General features: G+C 40.5%; 1 protein-coding gene and 1 long non-coding RNA gene across 3 annotated transcripts in view; one reads left to right on the top strand and one right to left on the bottom strand.

The window, feature by feature from the left end:
- Positions 1-5082, bottom strand: part of LOC141583917 (uncharacterized) — a 44418-nt gene extending 39336 nt beyond the window's left edge. Inside the window, exon 1 of the long non-coding RNA XR_012516751.1 lies at positions 5024-5082. This is a non-coding gene — a long non-coding RNA (uncharacterized LOC141583917). The remainder of the gene's footprint in view (positions 1-5023) is intronic.
- Positions 5083-5149: 67 nt separating this feature from the next.
- On the top strand, positions 5150-18763 carry AGA (aspartylglucosaminidase). 2 transcript variants are annotated; one of them, XM_074396658.1, is made up of 9 exons: positions 5150-5357; positions 7442-7595; positions 8503-8615; positions 9685-9797; positions 11012-11126; positions 12184-12259; positions 14903-15010; positions 16144-16299; positions 17712-18763. In XM_074396658.1, the coding sequence occupies exons 1-9, from the start codon at positions 5231-5233 to the stop codon at positions 17725-17727; spliced, it is 978 nt and encodes a 325-aa protein (XP_074252759.1). In that variant the 5' UTR covers positions 5150-5230; the 3' UTR covers positions 17728-18763. The 2 variants fall into 2 exon arrangements, with proteins under 2 accessions (XP_074252759.1, XP_039324427.1); XM_039468493.2 differs by having other exon boundaries at positions 5152-5357; positions 16166-16299.
- The last annotated feature ends 2184 nt before the right edge of the window (positions 18764-20947 follow it).

Raw genomic sequence — 20947 nt, 5'->3', positions numbered from 1 at the left:
TATGTCTAACTCTTTCTTTTCAAATCTTTATATGAATAATTGAGAAATAACAGACTATTCGTGTAGTTACACACAGGATACATATGTTCATTATGTGAATAGTTTTCTAATACACATGATCTTGATCAACAAGTGGATAGCATTTTAAATGCATAATGTACTTCCTATAAGTCACTGTTAGTTTAGACGTTTGCTTTTATTGTTGGATTTGTTTACTGAAATCATCTGCCACACTACCTTAACAATGTCAAAGTGATTTTTAAAGTGGTAGGAAGACATCCTGACATCTATTCTGTGGCCCTAAGGCTTTAATGTTGTAATGGATCACACTTATGAAGACATCATAATGTTACAAACAACTGTCGTAAAAAGGAAGATCCACCATGTTGAATAGTCTACTATGGCTTTGTTATGAAAACCATATCACAGCAGTGGCCCAGTATTGTAATTACACATTGAAAGTATGTTGTACATAATTTATTTTGATAAGGAATAATAGGCCCACATTCTACTGTACAATCTTGGTCTTTGTAAGTCACTAAGATGACTTTCAAAGGTTAAAAGGTCAAAAAAGTTTGCGATTAGAATCTACTATTGATTTGACAAACGGTTTTGGGGGCATGACCCAGAAAAATTATTTCATAAAAGAAGAATGCTCTCTTTTCTCATTTAGAGAATAAGAAGATGACACTTATTTCTGTATAATGAGTCTAATTACATCCAGAATGTACAATCAGGTAGTAACATCAAGTGTTCCCAGATTAATGTAGACATTGATTTAAATTAGAAACACAGTACCACAGTGCTCTAACATCTGAAAAATCATTACTTACACTTTGTTAAACTGACAACAGCAAATGCCAATCAAGTAAATAGCCTGTATTTAGATAACCTAAGTAATAGTTCAGCGGGAAGTTTTGAAAAAGAAATTATTATTTCAATGCCAAGTCACGCTTACAGCTTTGAACAAGTAGCAAAACATGGACATGTTTCTCAAATGGATTTCACAGCATCAGTGCAAAAGCTGGAGGGGATGGCTTAGTTTTTTAAGCCTTAGAATTGAAATACCTAGACTCCCTGCAACTACAGCATTAAATCCTCTGTGGAACTACAGCTTCAAATGCTATCAGGAGGGACTCAACTCTTCATCCTTCTGAGACTGATAAATTGAAAGCCAGGGAGTTTAGAGGAAATAGAGACCCTGCAACTGTCTGAAACTCCCCCGCCCACCTCCAACACACACACATACACACACACACAAAGGCTCTATTTGTAACATCATTTAAGGTTCCATTTGAGGCTTTCTCTTTGTTAAGACTTAAGGGTGCTGCTTTTAAGACATCCAGAAATCTCACAGCCCTGTCATGTACTGTCTTTGTAAGTATTTAAACCAAATTTTAGGCAGCTCGAAGTGGACTAAAAACATTATTTTTTATTCTCATTTAATATATTCAGGAAAATGCTAAGTGATTACTTTAAAATGCATTATAGGTATTGAGCCAATTCTTTATTCTTCCGGTAGAAATTTCTGTATCTCAAATTAATTTCTTTTTGTTGCCTTATATGTTTCTGGACTGCCTCCTTGACAGCAATTATAGATACTTGGGAATGGCCAATTAAATAAGAGAATTTAATTTAATTTGCCTAGCATTCTAACATTCTCCCACATCTCCTACCGCATTCACAAAGCTTTGTAAAATAAGAACACTATTATTATCTCCATTTTATAGATGAGCAAAGTGTGGCTTAGGAAGATTACATGAGTTAACTACAGCTGATATGCAGTTTTATTATGATGTTGATTATTACTATTATTGAGACAGGAATCTCACATGTTGCCCAGACTGTTCTCGAACTCCTGGGCTCAAGCCATCCACCCACATCAGCTCCCAAAGTGCTGGGATTACAGATGTGAGTCACCGGGCATGGTCACACCCTAAGTTTTAAAATCTAAGCCTTGAAAATCCTCCTAGTGTTGCCAGTTATAAGTAAGCTCTATTTAGGAGCAGAAACATTTTGCCAAACAAAACTGTGTAATGCATTCTACATTTAAATAATTTTACAAATAGTTCTTTTGATTTATCAGTAACACTAAATATCTCTGCCCTTATGTATAATGATTTAAAAGAATGAAAAATTGAAGAGGATGCTGGAAAAACTGAGGGCCATTTATTTCATGGTCTACTACTGAAACCGGAAAGGCTCCCTTGTCCCCCTCACAGGGCATATGACAGGGGAGTGGCTAGCTTCTTCAGTACCCAGCTGCTCAAACCTCTAGGGGAGCCTACAGATGGGCAGGCTGTGGGGCTCTGACCCTGCGGCAGTGTCTAGGGTTGAATGTTTACAGCTGAAGCCCCAGTGCGTCTGTATTACAGGGGGCTCTTTTAGTTTAGCCTCTGTAGGTAGTTTGTGTTAGCCAGCTCAGTTAGACCCCTGCCTTATGGCAAGGACAGAGGGCTGTCTGTATCCTGGGTTCTTGCCTTGCTGTACTGGAAGAATGGGATCACATGTGGGCTTGGAGAATGAGTGCAGAGTATATTGAGTGGAAGTAGCTCTCAGCAGATGTGGGAGCCAGAAGGGAGATGGTTTTCTCCTGGAATCAGGTCTGTGGGTGGCCTGACTTCACTGACCGCCCTGGCCAAACTCCACATCCTTCCATGGGTCAATGGCCTGCCAGCATGCCGCTGTGCTCCTGTGCCAATGCGTTCCTCTCAACATCCAGCCGACTGGGTATTCCTCTGCTGATGTGCTCCTCTCAGCATTCAGCTGCCTGTGTGTCTGCCTGCTAGGGTCTTGGAGTTTTAATAGGCACATGATGGGGGCATGGCAGGGTTGTCTTGGGAAATGTAACAACTGGGCTGGAAAACAAAAATCCCTATCTTCACCTAAGTCGATGGGCACAAGCCCCAGGGTGAAGCCCTAGGCGGGAACCATGCCCTCCTCTACCCAGCACGTCGCTTCTCCCTTCTGTATCATTTAAAGGGACCATGCCCTTCCCTTCCCTTCCCTTCCCAGCACTTTCCTTCCCCTTCACTACCTGCTAACAGGTGTCCTTTTTCATTTACATTTACCTCAAGATAAAAGCAAAGGATCTAATTATATTTAGACCCAACTGAACACCTAAGTGAGAGTAACAGAAGGTTACTCCTAGGACTAAAATGAAAATTATTCTTCAAGAGTTAATCAAAGGAAAATTAGTCCAGAAGGAACCCAAATATCCAGGCAAATTTAACTTGTTTAAGAAACAGCTACAGAAATGACAATTAGTTTAGGCAAACTGGACAGTGGACCCAGTGGGTATTTTAGCAGCCATTAAGAAGACACTGAATAGGGTAGATTCTTTAGGGATTGCATATTAATTATTTAAATACAAACATCTGGCCAGGTGCTATGGCTCACACATGTAATCCCAACATTTGGGGAGGTCGAGGCAGCTGGATCACCTGAGGTCAGGAGTTCGAGATCAACTTGGGGAAAATGGTAACACCCGTCTCTACTAAAAACATAAAAATTAGCCAGGCTTGGTGGCAGGCAGTCCCAGCTACTCAGGAGGCTGAGGCAGGAGACTCCCTTGAACCTGGGAGGTGGAAGTTGCAGTAAGCCAAGATCACATCACTAAACTCCAGCCTGGGTGACACAGCAAGACTCATCTCAAAATAAATAAATACATACATACATACAAACAAATATCCATGGAAAACTTAATATATTGGGACCTTCTATCAGATAGTCCCACTATAGTATAAGTTAGCTGTTTCTTTGATAGAAATTTTTATTTAAGAAGAAAGAATTCTGGAGGAATAAAGATAGTAGGAGGTAACAGAGCAGGCTCTTTCAACCAGAAGAAACACAAATACCTTAAAAAGTAGGAAGAGGCTAGAGAGATCAGTGGGTACTGAGACCAATTTTTCATATATTGTATTTTACGATTTTTGCTAAAGGCATGTCCTAGTTCCTTAAGGCTGCATAAAAATACTCAGCCCAAGTGCTAAGGAAAACTTATTCAGAGGACAATGTATGTTTTTCTTGCTTTCCTACCCTGTTTCACTAAGTTTCTAATTTCACCTGCCATTGGGTTATGCTGATTACTCCAGCACAGATGAATTGTTCCTCTTCCAAACCCCATGGAAGGAACTTATAAAATTTCTCTTTAACTGTACCTTTTAAATAACACTTCCCCAACTTGGGATAACTATACTTCTGGGCTATCTTATTTTCTTTAAATTATGTATTTAATTTCCTAGCAATCAGTAAGAGCCTTGAAGGTTTTGTAAGCCTCACAACTCCTGCCTAGTTCATACTTTTTAAGTTGCATAGATTTATAGATGCTTTAAAAAATTATTTGGTTATGTGTCGTGCCTTGGCAACATGAGCAGGCATTCCAGACTCCCACAGGGATTACTAGTTCATGCTTGCACATTTGCCCAGCAACAAAACTGAGCAGCCTCCACCAGGCACATAAAGTCCCCATTCCTCCTTTTATCCATTTATTTGGCACTTAATAGTGCCAGGCAGGAAGGTAAAAATACATTCAAAAAAGAATGGAGGTAGCCTTCTTGCCCTGGAGGTGCAGGAAGGTGCATCAGTCTGCTAGGCAGAGGGTGCATAGGCTGTTTCTCTTTTTCTTCCAGCTCAGGGATTTATAATGAGAGGAAGAGCTACAAAAAGCTGTAGTGCAAAAATGACGGAAAGCTATGGATGGAAAGAAAATCTAAAACCAATGCGGTCCTAAGCAAACACACTTCACCTAGACTCAGTAACTACTGCAGAGCTCCGAGCCCTGGGATCCCCAAGAATATACTGAGTTTCACAAACTTTTCAACTCCAACTTTAAATTAAAAAGACTGTAAGAACCAAATATATATGACACAGCAATCAGCTAAGGTGCCTGGGGTCCCGCAACCCAGAGTTGAATAATTTTGTATTAACTTCTCAATATCAAGCTAAATCTATGTTAACAACAGGAAAAACACCACTTTGTTTGGCTATTTTAAAAAACTGCACAGCACTTAGGAAGAAGCACCTTAAGCCAGGGAACAGCTCAGCAGCAGCATGACCCAACTCTCCCGCGGGCCCTGGGACGCCACGCCTCGCGAGACTTGAGGGAGGGCTCGGCGCGTCCCCGAGAAAGTGGGCGTGGCCGCCAGGCAGGCGGGACGCTGGGAATGACGAGTTCCGCGATCGCCGGCCGCGGGGACCTTTCTCGCGCTGGTGCCCCCGGCGCTCAGCGATGGCGGGGAAGTCGACTTTGCTTCTGCTTCTCGCGCCGCTTCTGCTCGGCCAGGCCGTAGTGCGCGGCTCCAGCCCTCTGCCCCTGGTCCTCAACACTTGGCCTTTTAAGAGTGCAACCGAAGCAGGTGCGGGTGGGCGGCCCGGGCGGGTGGCTGCGCCGCGAGAGTTTGCGGGTGGGGAGGCCCAGCCCGCCCCGCTGCGGTCACGGGGCGGGGAGCGCGGGCGAGCGCCGGGCTGGGCCGCTCCGCGGGGTCCCGCCCTCGGGGTCTTCCTGCAGCTTCTGCGCCGCGCGGTCTCTTGCAGGCGGCCTTGCCTTCGTCCTCGCTACCCACCGCGGCTGCATTTTCCGTCCTCCCGTGATGCAGCCCGCAGCGCAATCCGTTTCCACCCTGCTGCTGACCATAGTTAGGGCATTTGTGCTTTACTCAAGTAGCACCTACGCTTTTCGGCCTGACTCCCGGTCTTTTCACGGGCTGACGACGTCTCGCGTTCGAATCCCTCACTTCTCTGCAGTTTTGTAGACGACTAATAGTGTCCCAGCCATAGCATAGTCTTCGTAGTCTTTTCCCGTTTACTTTTTTTTTTGTGTGTGTGCCACGTGTTGTCATGTTTACTTGCCACCTAAAATTCGAGGTTCCAACCTTTGCTGTACATTAATTAACACTGTCCGCAGAACTTCTCAAAAATCATCCTGGCCCAGCCCACCTCGTGATTTTGATCTAACTACTGGAACTCGGGCAGTAAAAAAAAAAAAAAAAAAAACTTCCTAGATGATTTCAATCTACAGACAGGGTTGAGAACCACTAAGCTAAGGTATCACCTCTTCCAGGAAGTGTTCCTTGACTTAACCTACCTCGTGCCCAGAATGAGTTAGGGCACTATCTTCTGCGCCTTGTTAGTGGCCTGTACATACCGTTATCTCACCATTTTCGCTTTGTAATATGCTGCTTTCATTTGCTTAATGACCAGAACCGTCATTTTCAGACCCCTCCTCCCCTATCTGAGGTAGCTAACATATTAATTTTCCGGGGCAGAATTGGCTCCAGAATTTTGTGGAGCTACATTTCTGTGTTATAGGCAGTGCATATGATTCAGAGAAAATGAAGAAACAGGCTGTGAGAAAGATATCCCCAGCGATGAGAGGAAAAGAAAATGCAGCAGCCTGGGTGGGGACACTTCTGTGTAAGATGCCTGTATTGAAAGAGGGAACTTGGTTTAAATACGATTTCCAGCCTGTGGGTGCAGTAGTGATGCTTAAAGTGTGTACCAACAAGAACACCTGCTCTTCAAAGAATTCTGTTGTTACCGGAAAAGAAATTGTCCATCGAAGACCCTTCCCCCACACTCCCAAATGTATGGGATCCTGGCTCTGCTACTTACCTGCAGTGTGACCCTAAACTAACTGCCTGACCCCTCTGGCTCTGTTTCGTTTTCTTTAAAATGAGAGTCGTGATTGTACAGTACCTACCACAGAAGCTATTATGAAGATTCAGTGAACTAATCTCCATGAAGTCCACGTTGTAATCGTTTGCTGTTCAGTATTATTAAGACTTAACTGAGATAGGTGTTACCTCAATACACCTATTAATTATGCTTTTATTTATTTATTTATTTGAGATGGTGTCTCACTCTGGCGCCAGGCTGGAGTGCAGTGGTCAAATCTTGGCTTGTTGCAACCTCTGCCACCCAGGTTCAAGCGTTTCTCATGCCTCAGCCTCCTAACTGGGATTACAGGCGTGTGCCATCATACCTGGCTAATTTTTGTATTTTTAATAGAGATGGGGTTTCACCATGTTGGCCGGGCTGGTCTCGAACTCCTGACCTCATAATCCACCTGCCTTGGCCTGCCAATAATTATGCATATTTTAATAATCTAATGATACAGAAGAAATGTATGAAGAAGGCTGTGGTTTAGTGGATTTTTTATTTAACTGCCTTTTAATAGTTTCAATTATACCTTTTAAAATAAAAAAGGGGATACTAATTTCTTTTCTGCCCATACACAGAGTTCTTCATGATAACTAGTTAAATAATTTCACCTCTTATCACTCTGACTGCTTTGTAGCACTTGATAAACTGATGTGTTAAAAAGTCACTTTAACTCAGAGTCAGTGTGAAAAAGTTGTTAAAAATCAGAGTTGGTTTGTTGCATTTGGTGTTGAAAAAAATACGTAAATATAAATTAGCGATATTGGGATTTGATTAACAGCGTGGAGGGCATTAGCATCTGGAGGCTCTGCCCTGGATGCCGTGGAGAACGGCTGTACCGTGTGTGAGAGAGAGCAGTGTGACGGCTCCGTAGGCTTTGGAGGAAGTCCTGATGAACTTGGAGAAACCACACTAGATGCCATGATCATGGATGGGTAAGAATACCATTTAGGTCCTATTTATTTCTGCATTTTCACTTCATGTTGAGTTACATTTAGAGTTGTGGTCTACTGAGAGCAAAATGGAAGAATGCATGAGTTTTGTCATAGGTCAAAACCGCTAGCTTATGGCCAGGTGTGGTAGTTCACGCCTGTAATCCCAGCACTTTGGGAGGCTGAGGTGCGTGGATCATGATAAGAGCTCAAGAGATTGAGACTATCCTGGCCAACATGGTGAAACCCCATGTTTACTAAAAATGCAAAAATTAGCTGGGCATGGTGACATGCACCTGTAATCTCAGCTGCTCAGGAGGCTTAGACACGAAAGTTGCTTGAACCCGGGAGACGGAGGTTGCAGTGAGGTGAGATCATGGCACTGTACTCCAGCCTAGTGACAGAGCAAGACTTCGTCCAAAAAAAAACAAAACACAACCCTAGCTTATTATACTTGACCTTTCTTAACACAGTTTCCCTCTCAACTAAAAAAAAAATCATAGTAATAGGAATATAACATGATGAGAGAAATCTTCTTAGAACTGGGAGAATACCAAGCTGCAAAACTATGTCTCTAACCTTATAAACAATCGTTTACCTGCTGTCCACAAACGCTGTGGTTTGCTTGACCTGAAGCTTTCAGGCCCCTTTCAAAAGCCATATTTAAAATTAGCTTGGAGAAACTAAGAATTTTAGTGCTATTTTGGTATATGGCAAATTGATTTTCTATTTTTTCTTTAATTTGGCCTGACTATGGGAATCTAGATGAACTTCATGGATGTGCTGTCACTTCTGTGTTAAGACGGTAGAGTTTAACTACAAAACACAATTGATTGAAGAAAAGCAATGTTTTTAGTCTATGAACCTCTGAAAACTCCTTAATTCTTAACTGCATTCTTTTTTCTTGCAGGACTACTATGGATGTAGGAGCAGTAGGAGATCTTAGACGAATTAAAAATGCTATTGGTGTGGCACGGAAAATACTGGAACATACAACACACACACTTTTAGTAGGAGAGTCAGGTATTTTTTAACTACACTGAAAGTTTTTCTAGTCTTTCGACTATAGTTTTCACTGAAAAGTAGTATAAAAACAGACCTAAGTTCAAATTGCAGCTGTTTTACTTAACTTCTGTTTAACTGGATAAGTTACTTCTAAATCTCTGTACTTCTTCATCTCTAAGAAGAAGGGAATGGAAGTTTTGCCCTGGCGGTGTCTGTTGTTTGAACACCATCCTAATTACGGACCCGAAACCTGTAGTCAAAATTTATTGTTAATGGTGTATTATCTAACAACTCCACTTGCCTTCCCTCAATTTTGTAGCATCTACAGAATTAGAAACTACCTGACAAGTAAAAGGACCTGTTACCCATTCATTGGAATTCTGTTGTTCCTCTGGTGTCTCAAAGTTTGTTTTATACCCGGGGGCATTGCAGTCCAGTTTCAGTGCAATTCTAAGACTCAGGATTGGTGAGAAGCGTGCCTTTTCTTTTGTGAAGTGGAAGAAGGAAAATTGCGGAGCTGAGGTGGGAAGAGAACTTTCGTTAATAACGCACAGCCCAAGGGTTTTAAGTAGATCAGTTTTAGGAAGAATGTAAGGAAATTGAAGGTCTAAAAGTTGAGTCCCTTAAAACTGTTCATGTATGAATACTCCTTTGAAAGTCTCTATGTTTGCCAAGAGCGGTGGCTTACCCCTGTAATCCCAGCACTTTGGGAGGCTGAGGTGGGCAAATCACAAGGTCAGGAGATTGAGACCATCCTGGCTAACACAGTGAAATTCTGTCTCTACTAAAAATACAAAAAATTAGCCGGGCATGGTGGCACACATCTGTAGTCCCAGCTACTCAGGAGGCTGAGACAGGAGAATCTCTTGAACCAGGAGACGGAGGGTTCCCTGAGCCGAGATCGCGCCACTCACTGCACTCCAGCCTCGGTGACAGAGCAGGACTCTGTCTCAAAAAAAAAAAAAAAAAAAAAAAAAAAAAGAAAGTCTTTGTGCAGCTGACCCAGAATGCCTCCTCTAGTACGTATATTTTTGTTGAAAAGACAATACTTGAATAATTCATACTTTACTTTTTTTTCAATCTCTAGCCACCAAATTTGCTGAAAGTATGGGGTTTATCAGTGAAGATTTATCTACCAATGCTTCTCAAGCTCTTCATTCAAATTGGCTTGCTCGGAATTGTCAGCCAAATTATTGGAGGGTATGCATACATATTTAATTTTTTTTTAATTGAAAATATTAAATAACATCCTTTCTGCTCACTGTTGTCTAGGGTGCTGGTTAGCATCCTGCCTGTACATTAGAGCCAATGGTGTTAGTTGACTTTTTAGGTGTGAATGTTCCTGAAACCTCCCTAGCTGCATTGGATGCAATATCCAGCTTGGAGAGCTAGCTACTGGTGTCTCGCAATAGTTTTCAAACTGAAGTTTCTGCCGTGTGGAGGGGCTGCCTCAATCAGGGCTGCCCTGCTTGATTTTCCTTGTAACTAAGTCTAAAAAAATCAGTTTGGAAACTATTCGTCTAAAACATTTCTTACGTTTTATCTATGTGCCGTGTATCTAGTATCTTGTTCTTATTTGACTTCAGGACTTATAATATTAGGTTTCTAGCATGTTACCAGTGGAATAATTTGTCTTTAATGGGACTTTTAGCATAAATCAGTTTGCCTTTGCCATACAGGGTCCTTCTGTGAGATATCTTAGTCTCTCATCTATTTCTTCTCTAATCCTAATTACTTCCAAGTAGCTAACAAGTCAGAAGTCCCTTGGGTTAGCATTTGAAAGAGGCTAATCATAAAATGAAGTTAGGGGAGGCCCTTAGTGCCCTGATGCGTAAGACATGAGGAAAAGGAATAGGTTTCTCGTTTTAATACCCTCGACATACACAACCTAAATTTATGAGTTTGGATTATATTCTTGAGCCTTTAAGATTTATGAAGGAATCTTAAAGCACAACTTAGAATATATTCACATAAACCTAGCTTTGAAAAAACAATAAAAGCTTTTCAAACGTATTTTACTTTAAATCTCAGAATTCTTTGGCGGAGGAACAAATTTCTGAAATTTAAAGGTCGAGTGTGTATCTAATTTCTTTAAAGATTAATATCTAATTTTAAAAACTTTATTTATATCTACTATTGTGCTGAGAATTTTAGGTATATAAAGAGAAAAATTAGGGACCTGTTTCATGCCATATAGATACCTCACCTATAGTATTTAATTCTTAGACTAGAATGGGTATTTAGTAAAATTATATAACTATTTGTTTTTACATAAAATTTGGTGATTTCTTAGCTTTTAATTCTTAAGTTACCAGATGTCTCTTTTTGGTTTCTTGCTATTGTTGACTACATAATTACTTGGCAATTTCTAAAAACACCCTTTGTAAGAAAGAAAATTTAAATCTTGTTTACAGAATGTTATACCAGATGCCTCAAAATACTGTGGACCCTACAAACCACCTGGCATCTTAAAGCAGGATATTCCTATCTATAAAGAAACAGAAGATGATCGTGGTCATGATACTATTGGTAATTTGCCTTTCTGTTCAGTTTTTATGGATAAAGTTTAGTTAATTATCTTCCTGTAGCTCTTCCCTATTCTACCGAAGTTGATTTCAATTGTTTTAACTGTGAATTAAGTGTGCCCCTCTCTTTGTAGGTAGATCAATCTTGTCTTAGCATCTGGTAAATTATTTATACAAGACACCTAAAACTTAAATGACTATTCAGTTGTGGATTTTTAAGTCTTTTGATATTTCATTTCTTGGCAGTTTTATGTTGCGGTATTTTAGTGACCTTAAATACCTTTTTCCAAGTTATAATGGTGAAAACTTAACATTAGTCTATATCTTAGTTGGTTTTTCACTGCTATAACAGACTGTCACACACTGGGTAATTTATGAACAAAAATTTATTTGGCTCACAGTTCCGAAGGCTGGGAAGTTCAAGAACAGGTGCTGGTGTCTGGCAAGGGCCATCCCAAGGTGGAAGGCAATAGACTGAGACAGGAAATCTAGTAGAACTCATCCATTATATCAGGAACCCACTCCCTGTGGTAGTGGCATTGAACATTTTTAGCCTTATCGCCTCTTAAAGTCCCCACCTGTTAATAATAATAATGTTAATTGCCTGGTACAGTGGAAATTAACATTACATTCTTATTCAGTTCATGCTGCTATAACAAAATACCCAGACTAGATGGCTTATAAACAACGGAAATTTATTTCTCACAGTTGTGGAGGCCGGGAAGTTCAAAATCAAGGTGCTGGCAGGTTCAGAGTTTGGAGAGAGCTTGTTTCCTGGCTCATGGATGGTGTCTTTTTGCTGTGTCCTCACATGGGGGAAGGGGTGAGGAAGCTCTCTGGGGCCTCTTTTATAAAGGCATGAATTCCATTCATGGGGGCTCTGTCCTCATCACCTAATCAGCTCCCCAGGGCCTTGCCTCTTGATACCATCACCTTGTGGTTGATGTGAATTTGGGGGAACACAGACATTCAGACCATAACAGTTACCAGCTGCTTCATTACTTGCTTATATTTGAGGTACACTTTATACACCTACAGTGATTTTTTTTTTTCACTTCTAGGCATCGTTGTAATCCATAAGACAGGACGTATTGCTGCTGGTACATCTACAAATGGTATAAAATTCAAAATACATGGGTTAGTGTTTCCAAAAGAACAAAGCTCTCAAATCTGCATTGAATGCAGAGCAATATATGCCAGGTGCTATGGAGTTGCAAAGCACAGCCCTGGCCTCGCAGCTGTGATGAGTGAGCAGCGTGAAAGAAAATGCAGTACTCTCTTCTGAGTGCCACAGGAGAGGGAGTCACAGCCAGTGCTTTAGAGTTCACGGGTAGCAGAGGTGCTGTCTTAAAGCTGGGGCAGTTAGGAACACCAGTGAACTGATGCTTGGAGTCCGAGGTAGTTCAGGTTCAGGACTCCTACTGGCTAGGAAAGGTGTATATGTGTTTACAGCTCCCACTAAGCTGTGTGTGTGTGTGTGTGTGTGTGTGTGTGTGTGTGCGCGCGTGCGCGTGTGTACGTGTGTTCAGAACTCTCACTGACTTGGAAAGAAGGAGTGTGTGTGTGTATACCCAAGGCTCCCACTGGTGTGTGTGTGTGTCTCAATGTGTGTTGACTCCCACTGGCCGGGAAAAATGTGTATGTTTGTGTATGTGTGCACGGCTCCCATTGTGTGTGTATGTGTGTGCACACTCAGAACTCCCAGTGGGGGATGTGTATGTGTGTGTGTGTGCATGCATGCGCATGCGCAGGGCTCTGACTGGTGTGTGTGTGTGTATGTGTGCACGGCTCCCATTGTGTGTATATGTGCACGCTCAGAACTCCCACTGGGGGTGTGTGTGTGTGTGTGTGTGTGTGTGCATGCGCATGCTCAGGGCTCTGGTGTGTGTGTGTGTGTGTGTATGTGTTTACGGCTCCCATTGTATATTTGTGTGCACACTCAGGACTCCCACTGGGGTGTGTATGTGTGCATGTGCATGCTCAGGGCTCTGACTGGTGTGTGTGTATGTGTGTTCATTGCTCCCATTGTGTGTGTATGTGTGTGCACGCTCAGGACTCCCACTGGGGAGTGTGTGTGTGCATGTGCATGCTCAGGGCTCTGACTGGTGTGTATTTGTATGTGTGTGTGTCTGTGTATTTGTATGGGTGTTCAGGGCTCCCACTGGCTAGGAAAAACAGGATGTGCGGGGGTGTGTGTGTGTGTGTTTGTTGGGGTTGGGTAAGTGGTATTGAAAGATAAGGGAAGATGGGAGCTAGATTCCAGGTGTCATAAGTCGGTTTAAGGCATTCTGGATTTAATTTTGAAATAGAAAAGCATTAAAGCTTTTTTACTAGAAAAAATTCTGGTAAAAGTTTGGCACATTACATAGGAAGCAGAAATAGATTATAGATAGGGGAAATCCATTTTGAACATGTTGCAGTAATCTGGAAATTAGATGATAAAGGGTGGTAATAATAGAATAGTCACTATAAATCTGTGCCATCTTGGCATATACCTGGCTGATAACAAGTTCTTTTTAAAAATTAGTTAATTTTAATGACAGTGGAAATTGTGTATTTGCTGTGTACAGCATATTTTGATGGCTAAATCAAACTGTTTAACATATGGTGCTAAATATGGCTAAATCAAACTGTTTAACATTTTATCTCACATGCCTATTTTATTATGGTGAGAACACTTAAAATCTATCTACTTAGCAGTTTTGGCCAAGCACAGTGGCTCACCCCTGTAATCCCAGTACTTTGGAAGGCTGGGGCAGGCAGATCACCTGAGGTCACCAGGCTGGCCAATATGGTGAAACCCTGCCTCTACTAAAAAAAAAAAAAAAAAAAAAAAAAACAAAAATGTAGCCAGGCTTGGTGGCACCTGTCTGCAGTCCCAGCTATTCAACAGGCTGAGGCAGAAAGACTCACTTGAACCCAGGAGGCAGAGGTTGCAGTGAGCTGAGATCACGCCATTGCACTCCAGGCTGGATGACAGAGTGAGACCGCATCTCAAAAAAAAAAAAAAATCTACTTAGCAGTTTTCAAATGTGCACTCTGTTGTTATCAGCCTTAGTCAGCATGATATACAGTAGGTCTCTGGAACTCACCCTCCTGCCTAACTGGAATCGCGTGTGCTTCGACCCACGTCTCACCAGGTCCCCCTCCCCCAGCCTCCGGTAAACACCATTTTAGTCTCTGTTTCTATGAGACTATGTTTCTATGTGTTTCTGTGAGACTGTGTTTCTATGTTTCAGCTGTTTTACACTCCACAACTGATAACAAGTCTTTTTGTTTGTTTGTTTGTTTTTGAGACAGAGTCTCACTCTGTATCCCAAGCTGGAGGACAGTGGCAAGATCTTGGCTCACTGCAACCTCTGCCTCCCAGGTCCCTGTTCAAGCAGTTCTCCTGCCTCAGCCTCCCAAGTAGCTGGAACTACAGGCATGCGCCACCATGCCCAGCTAATTTTTGTATTTTTATTAGAGACGGGGTTTCACCATGTTGACCAGGCTGGTCTTGAACTTGTGACCTCGTGATCCACCCAACTTGGTTTCCCAAGGTGCTGGGATTACAGGCATGAGCCACTGCGCCGTGCTAAATTCTTATATAATTAATGTAGGTTTGTGAAAACCTAATTTGAAAAACTAATGAGAATCTGTTCTCTCTTTGTTCTGATGAAGAATTTACATAAAACAGTATCAGAGGCTAAGTAGAAATATCCCTTGTTTGGAACAGCTCATGACTTTATGTGTTTTCCACTCGATTTCCTGCCTCACATTGTTAATACTCTCTCAAAGCCGTGTAGGAGACTCACCAATACCTGGAGCTGGGGCCTATGCTGACGATACTGCGGGGGCAGCCGCAGCCACTGGGGATGGTGATATATTGATGCGCTTCCTACCAAGGTATGACTTCTTAGTTTGTGAATTTTAGAGACTTTTGGAAAGATATTTTTCTTTTAAGATAGAAAATAATTTTTGAGGCCAGATGCAGTGGCTCATGCCTATAATCCAGCACTTTGGGAGGCTAAGGCAGGTGGATCACCTCAGGGTCAGGAGTTCGAGACCAGCCTGGCCAACATAACCATTTCTACCAAAAATACAAAAAAAAAAAAATTAGCTGGGTGTGGTGGCACAAGTCCGAGGTCCCAGCTACTCCGGAGGCCGAGGCAGGAGAATCGCTTGAACCTGGGAGATGGAGGTTGCAGTGAACTGTGATCATGCCACTGCACTCCAGAGTAAGACAAGAGTGAGACCCAGTCTCAAAAAAACAAAAAGAAAAGCATTTTTTTATTGTGTAATCTAAATTTTTGTGCACAAGAGCTTTTTAGAAACTGCATAAACACTTTTTGCCTATCATTTTGATAATGATAATCATTCAAGTGAAGTAATCATAGTCTTGTGAAAATAAAATATATTTCCCACCCTGCTTCCCAGATAATACTACTTAATGATCTATTTAAATAATTGATGTAAAGCTGTGGAGTAAAGGAGCTGTGATAATTGATGGTAAAAGGAGGATGTTCCATCATCCTAACTGGATGTTGTGCCCATGCACAGTACTTTCCCCTGTGATTGTAGCTGCTTTTCTCATTGAAAACCTGTATTCTTGGCCTGAGCATAGTGGCTCGTGCTTATAATCCTCCCACTTTGGGAGGCCAAGGTGGGTGGATCACCTGAAGGTCAGGAGTTTGCAAACAGGCTGGCCAACATGGTGAAACCCCAACTCTTAAAAAATAATAATAATAAAACAAAATAACAAAATTAAAAAAAGAAAACCTGTATTCTTTTTGACTTCTGGCCATTACTACTGACAGTTACTCAGCTAAAGCCAAAAATAATATTCCATATCTGAAATTAATGGGTGGAATAGTTGAAAAGATGGACACTGTGTCAAGGTTGACTCGCTTTGTAGATGCTTTAACAGAAATAACTACTGTTCATTTGTGTGTATTCTATCTAATGTGGCAATTTTGGTGCTTTTAATTTCTGACTTCAAGTAACTCAATTCAGAGTTGTATTTATTCTGTGACACTAAGGTTTCACCTCTGTTCCAATCAGCTATCAAGCTGTAGAATACATGAGAGGAGGAGAAGATCCAACCATAGCTTGCCAAAAAGTGATCTCCAGAATCCAGAAGTATTTTCCGGAATTCTTTGGGGCTGTTATATGTGCCAATATGACTGGAAGTTATGGTAAGTTGTGTTTGGATTTTGTATTTGTGTGAACTTCCAAATATTTATAAAACATACACTTTTTAAATATTGTAATATACAATACACTATATTCAATAGAAAAGGAGACTCCTTAAGCAGGCACTGAGTATTAATGGATGATCTGTCAAGACCCACAGTGTTAAAAGTATATATACCTAAAATCTTCTTTCGGTTGACCGCTGGTAGTTATGAGCCAGGCGTTGACTAGTAGTTCTTACCCTTCACACGTGTCTTAAATGAAGTTTAGCTTCAGCTAAACTTCAGCTTCCAGTACATGTTGAGATGGGCTAATCTAGTCAAATGTTTATACTAATTAGAAATAGACAAGGATAAATTATCTTCCCTATTTCTTTTCTATTCATTATTAAATGCCTCAGCCATTTAGATCTGCTCGGGGCTCCAAAGAACAAAATGCATTACTAATTAGTAAACCAAAGAGGTTAGCAGAATTATTTTTTGCACTGTTTGAGGCTTGTCTTTTGCTTCATTTATTTTCCATATGAGCCTATCATGGTTTCAAAGAATTTTAAGATCAGCCACTGCTGATTCTCATTAGTGAATTTTCAGATGGAGAAAATACGCAGCTTACTGATCAATGTGACTTATTAGGTTGGACTGCTTATTACTGTTCTTTGATCTTTTACTTCCCACAGTTCTGTATTTGAAAAACTTGTTTGAAGAATGCTTTATTCTTTTTTTTAAGTATGAAGACACAAAAGTCAATAAAAATTATGAAGAGGAAAAGCTTTATGTATCAGATAAGGCAGTTTTATTGATTCCGTCTTAAGTAATAAACCTTATTAGAAAGCTCAGAGTTGGATATAATGGAATGAAAAAAATAGTAATTATGTAATTGTGGATGAATGTACAGTTGACTCGTTTCTTATATTTAAAGTAATGACCCTCCCCGAGGTGTTTGAGCAAGAAAAGTTGGGCTTGAATAGACAAAGCATGTTGACAATTACTCTTGACTCTGTGAGAGCAGAATAGGGAGCAATGGTGGGGTGTGGGGTTAGGGATGAATGATGAGAATGTTCTAGTGGCTAGAGAAATAAAATGTGGGGGGTGTGCCGGAATAATTTTTTCTAAGAAAAAAATAAGAGCAGTTACATAATAGTAGCAATGACAGCGTGCGTATAGATCAACAACAAGAAGAAAAATCAGCCAGTTTTTTTTGAAGTTCAAAGAGTTAGCTTACCTGCCACCTCTTTCTTTTCGTGGACTGTTCATGGCTCAGTCCTCAGGAGGGTGACACTAGTGTGCTTCCACGTGGCCTAGTTAGATGTAAGGTATGTAGTAGCCAATGTCTAGTTAAATCAGCAGTCTCTGCATTGGTTAGAAATACATGCATCCTAGAGTTAACCAAACATCTTTCTCATTTTTGGCGCCAGGTGCTGCTTGCAATAAACTTTCAACATTTACCCAGTTTAGTTTCATGGTTTATAATTCCGAAAAACAACAGCCAACTGAGGAAAAAGTGGACTGCATCTAATCCATCTTTTTTGTCAACATCTGTATTTAAAGAAGAAAGAAAGGCTGGAAAGTCATCACTGTTATCACCTAGTGTTCCTCATGCTCTAAAGTGTTTGTAAAACAAACACAAAAATAAATTTATGTTGAAGTGGCAATCTCTGTATCTGAAATTTTATCATCTATTTTTATTTAACCTTTTTTATATTCTCAGAAGATGAACATGTATATGTATATGTATATGTATATGTATATGCCTGTGTTTTGTATATATGTAAGTTTTAAGTGACATTTGGATTTCTGATCAGTGTTGCAAAAAATTGCTACGTTAAGATTTATTTCCACAGTGATATATTAAAGCCAAAAGAAATCATCATATTTAGAGGCTTAAAATAATAGAGTATACAAATTTTTCAGAACACTCCCCCAAAAATAGCAGTGAGTCTCAGCACGATCAGTCCTGATTGAATTTTAGTATGTTACAGTGATGCATCTCTTATCGCTGATTATTGGTTTTACCTAATATTCCCTAAAACCTTGAGGAAGGCAAATGATATTAAGAATATGAGATGCTCTTTGCTTTGCACATATGAGAAACAAGAAGCAATCTTCTGATGAGCAATTATGTTGATTTTCTCTGCTTTTTTCCTCTGTTGGAGCTTTCAGTTTGTGAAAGTTCTGAAGCCACAAAAATCTATGATCTTTTAGCTGCTAATATTTAGTATTGATCATTTCTTTTAAAAATGATTTGGGGAAGTTGATCTGTACTATTATTTTACTAATCCCTGTGCAGAGGTGTATATTGCAGTTAGGAGTCAAGAAATACATTGTTTAGCTTGGTATGTTTTCTGACTTCTGATTAACTGTATGACAACTCTACAGAAGTTGCGTGCTTTCTCAGCAGTATTACTCCTTCAAAGTCTTTTTAATCAACAGTCATTAATAAATATATGTGTGTGATATTGTCTTCAAACTTCAGTATTTCTGCCGTTTTTTTCTATGCCCATCTTAATGTTTAGGGTTCTTTATAATTTAGGGGAGAACCCTATCATTTTAAGAACAATGTAAGGGCCAGGCACGGTGGCTCACAATGTAATCCCAGCACTTTGGGAGGCCAAGGTGAGCTGCTCACCTGAAGTCGAGACTTTGAGACCAGCCTGACCAACGTGGAGAAACCCCTTCTTTATTAAAAGTACAAAATTAGCTGGATGTGGTGGCACGTGCCTGTAATCTCAGCTACTCAGGAAGCTTAGGCAGTAGAATCACTTGAACCTGGGAGGAGGAGGCTACGGTGAGCTGAGATTGTACCACTTCATTCCAGCCTGGGTGACAGAGCAAGACCTTGTCTCAAAAAACAAAACAAAACAGTGTAGGTCACTTGTTCTCAGACCTTGCTATGTATTAGAATTATCTGGGGAGCCTCTTTAAACATGTCTCTGTGCCATTAAATCAGATTCTCCATAAATGAGGACTCGAAACCTGGAGTTGGCAACTACTAATGGCAGCCTGAAGGTTAATAAGGAAGCAGCCCTATGCTTCACGCCCTCAGAGAGGGAATCTTACTCTTCAGGGTTTGCTGAGGTATGCCAACCCACTTAAACCTGGTGCTGGACTTTGGAAAAAGAAAAACAAAAAACATTTAAACTTGTGGTTACTTTAAGATGATACTTTGATTTTGCATATTTGCTTTCTGTAAATAAATAAGGCATTCATTTACAAAATCACCAGGAAAAGGAGAATGAAGTATTCATGGCCTGTCACTTCCCAGCAAATTAAGAGTTTAGCTGACAAAAGCTATCCACTTACAATATGTTTTCTTTTGGCTGGGAGCAGTTATGTCTGTAATCCCAGCACTTTGGGAGGCCGAGGCAGGTGGATCGCCTGAGGTCAGGAGTTCGAGGCCAGCCTGGAAAACATAGTGAAACCCCATCTCTACTAAAAATACAAAAAAATAGCCAGATGTGGTGGTGGGTGCCTGTAATCCTAGCTACTCAGGAGGCTGAGGCAGGAGAATCACTTGAACCTGGGAGGTGGAGGTTGCAGTGAGCCAAGATCGCACCATGGTACTCCAGCCTGGGCAACAACAGCAAAACTCCATCAAAAAAAAAAAAAAGATGTTTTGTTTTTAACTCAACATTCTCACATTCTTCTTCATAGAGATAACTTCCCTATGTATCTTAAGTAATGGAATTACTTTGGAAATACATTTTTAAAGTTTGAGTTTTGACTGTAATATTACTTAAATAATACAGATGTGTCTTGTTTCTTTTGTAAAGAATTGTTTGTGTGTCCCTAGTGATGGTGTGTAAAGAGGGAACCTCCTTAATGATGTTGTGATACCAGTATTCACTGGGGTTGTGGTAATACATGTAGGAAATGGTGAAATATTAATAACACAGTTGGGAAAGAACTGTGAGTCAGTCAGAAATACATTGAATTTGGAAGTGCTTCACTAAAATGGGAAAGGCAAGAAAGCAGCTTGGTAAGGGAGCCTTCGAAAATGTAATCATGATTTAACTTTTTATGCCAGACAGGAGCTGGTGGTTTGCCTCACATCTATCCTGGTTGTATCATTGTAGAGATTGCCTGCTTATTGCAGAGCATAAGGTAAGGCATCTAGTTGCAGAATTTTCTTTCCCATTCTGGCAAGTTTTTTTTTTTTTTTTACTTTGATCTTATAAAAAATGTTCTATCACTTGCCTACTGCTAAGGTGAAATTAGATTGTCCCAAGAACATACACAGATTAAGCAAATTTTCTAAGTGATTCTGAGAACAAACATACTGTCACTTAGATTTTTATTATCAGCTCTTCTCTTTCTCTCGAAATGGATAAAAATTTCTGTGACGATACGTATCAAGGGACAATATATAGAGAGATATGTAGATATATATAAAGAGAACTAGAAAAATATGTATGTATGTGTGTGTATATAGACACATATAATAAGTATATATGAGAAGAGGTGTAAGTTCCTGCAACCTGATTCTATTCTCCTGTTTCCTGCTTACTCCTTCATCTCACAACATTACTATTATAGAATTGCAGTGGGCATAGGTTTGAGCATTCTTTTAGCTCAATTTAACAGCCCCACTTAGAAAAAGAACGTGATTTTGATATTAGCAATATTAAAATTTCTTGATTAATAACCCAGAGGC

The sequence above is a fragment of the Saimiri boliviensis genome, chromosome 3, assembly GCF_048565385.1.
Source record: "Saimiri boliviensis isolate mSaiBol1 chromosome 3, mSaiBol1.pri, whole genome shotgun sequence".
NCBI lineage: Eukaryota > Metazoa > Chordata > Mammalia > Primates > Cebidae > Saimiri > Saimiri boliviensis.
Note: the sequence above shows the minus strand (reverse complement) of the source record. Positions and strands in the feature narration are given on the sequence as shown.